This window comes from Penaeus chinensis, chromosome 40 (assembly GCF_019202785.1).
Source record: "Penaeus chinensis breed Huanghai No. 1 chromosome 40, ASM1920278v2, whole genome shotgun sequence".
NCBI classification, from domain to species: Eukaryota; Metazoa; Arthropoda; class Malacostraca; order Decapoda; family Penaeidae; genus Penaeus; species Penaeus chinensis.
Genome location: NC_061858.1, coordinates 27,197,733 through 27,200,192, shown reverse-complemented (window position 1 = coordinate 27,200,192; position 2,460 = coordinate 27,197,733). Strand labels below are relative to the sequence as shown.

Sequence of the window (2,460 nt, the reverse complement as noted above, 5' to 3'; positions counted from 1 at the left end):
CTCCTTCTATCTCTCTCCCTTTCCCTCACCCCCTCTCTTCCCCCTCCCTCCCTCCCTCTATCTCTTTCTCTTACCCCCCTCTCCCTGTCTCTGTCTCCCCCCCCCTCTCTTTCTCTCTCTCTCTCCTTCTCTGCCTCTCTCTTTCCCTCCCTCCCTCCCTCTATCTCTCTCCCTTTCCCTCACCCCTCCCTCCTTCCCCTTCTCTCTCTTTCTCTTACCCCCCTCTCTCTCTTCCATCACCACCACCGCCATTATGAAGAAGGAAGAAACACAGTAGCAGCGCTGATCATGTTCCAAGACACGAAAGGGGTTTCACTCGTATAAATAGATCAGGTTCAGAGACCACCGCGCTTCATACCAACACGAAGCTGATATCGGGGCTTCGATGATTCATTAGCATTTACATTCTCCCTCGCCAGTTCCATTTGCATGAGAGAAAATTGCCATATGGTTTCAATTAAGCGTTAAGCATGGGTGAATATGTGTGTAATGGTTAGTATAGCGAGCCAGGATGGTTTGTAGGGGGTAAGATGATGGGATAATAGGTCTGGCGGACTAAAGGTTCAGTTTTCCTAATGAGAGACGCGTGAGATGTGATTGTACATTGTTTTAGTTTTGTAGTATATGATTTATGATATTATAGCGCGTAACTCTGGTTAATTTGAGATCTTTGTTAGGTGTGTATTTTGTTCTTAATTCATATCATATATATTTTATCGACTGATGTTTCTCAAATCATTCATCATCACGAAACATAGACAGCAACAAAATAAAAATAGAAATACACTTAACAGACACAAAAATATTTGTTAACAATAAAAAATGCTATGAACGTATATTTAATATTGTTCTGTAAGTTAAGGCTGCAGCACCGATCACCGCAAATGTTTTATGATGCACAACGTTTGCATATCAAAGCCTCTCCCGCATCTTGGGTTAATCCCTTGCCGCTTCACACCGCTAAGAAAGCAGACAGACACTTTTTCTTACGTTAAAAAGGACCGGGTACGAGATCAATGTGTAATGCGACATACATTGGTTTAGACTTCGTTGTAAATATGGGCCACTGCGCTCTTACATCGAACCACAAGACGGAGGGAATCACTTACTTGTTAGGGGTGATATTGCCTTCATGTTGTTCCTCTGTACAGAAGTCTTCGGCCTCGCTGGGCTAACCTAGTGTCCTTTTGTGATCATATACGTTCTCGGAGACTTCCCATAGTGCTTTCCTTAGAACTGGCTCATCGAATTAGAAGAAGCCACTCCTTGCTACTCCTGCAGCAGAGGAAGGCTTGAGGTCACTGTCGTTGTCTGTCTTTCGTCTGTCAGAATTCAGCAACACTCGAATACAGTCTCGTCAGGGAAAGTCCTTCGCCTTCAGAAAAGTCCCGGTATTCTTCAGACACAAGGAATGAATAGAGAAATTCACCCAATTCCTCCAACGAAAGGAAATGTAACTAATCTTAAAAAAAAGTGACTAAGAATTTCGGTCAGAGGACAGAGCGAGAGGGAGCGTCCACTCGGCACGGATGTCGGTAGGGGTTTGAAGCTGTCCCCGGCGTGCCCAAGATGCCTGCCGGAGCTGCCCAGTTCAGCTGGGTAGAAATCGCAGGGAATGGCTCTCGGTTCCTGCATTTAGGTCGTCCTGTGCGATCTAGGAAAAAGAACTCTTCAGGGGGTGAAGGGAAAGGGTGACTCAGGTCGTTTCTCTTGAGTCCTCGGTGTTTTGCCGAGGGAAAAAATTATACGTTGTGGGTTAATGGAGGGCCTGTGATCCCTGACAGTGTGTCATGAAGCTAACCGTTAGGTCGGAGTCAGGCTGAGGATAAAGAACATATTTTTTGAGGGGGTAAAAGAAAGAAAATACACCAATTGACAAAAATAGAAGCGGAAAAAACGGAAAAGAGATGACAGTAGCATCTCTTTCACTGTTATACATACATAGCCACGCCATAAACACAAACTCATCACTCCCCGAGGCTAAAAATCCCGCTTCTTGAGCCACATTGCTAATGGCCAAAGGAAGAGACAGGAGAGAAATTAATCCTTTCATTTTTCTGCAACTCTCCAGACAGTCCTGCGTCACACACGCTTCAAACATTCTCGGAACATCAATGTAACCTACTCATTAGCAAATAAACAAAGACATTAATAAATACACTTGAAACAAAACAAAGAAAAACAAATAAAACATAGTAAATAAAGAAAACAAACAAACAAATAACTACATATATCAAATGAATAATCAAACAAACAGTGAATAAATGCACAGATAAACATACAATAACCAAACAAACAAACATGAGAAGAACAGTCACGCCAAAAAACACAAAACAAATAAAACAAAAGTAAACCAATACACAAACCAACTCCACAAAGCAACCAAACAAACATACAATAAACAAATACACACAAAAAAAACGTAAAATAACCCACCAAACGACCACAAGAAGAACTTTT

General features: G+C 42.4%; 1 protein-coding gene across 1 annotated transcript in view; it reads right to left on the bottom strand.

The window, feature by feature from the left end:
• Positions 1–1,554, bottom strand: part of LOC125047271 — a 20,779-nt gene extending 19,225 nt beyond the window's left edge. The window contains exon 1 of the mRNA XM_047645499.1: positions 1,110–1,554. Coding sequence (XP_047501455.1) covers positions 1,110–1,134 — 25 coding nt within the window. The 5' untranslated portion in view covers positions 1,135–1,554. The remainder of the gene's footprint in view (positions 1–1,109) is intronic.
• Between the last annotated feature and the right edge of the window lie 906 nt (positions 1,555–2,460).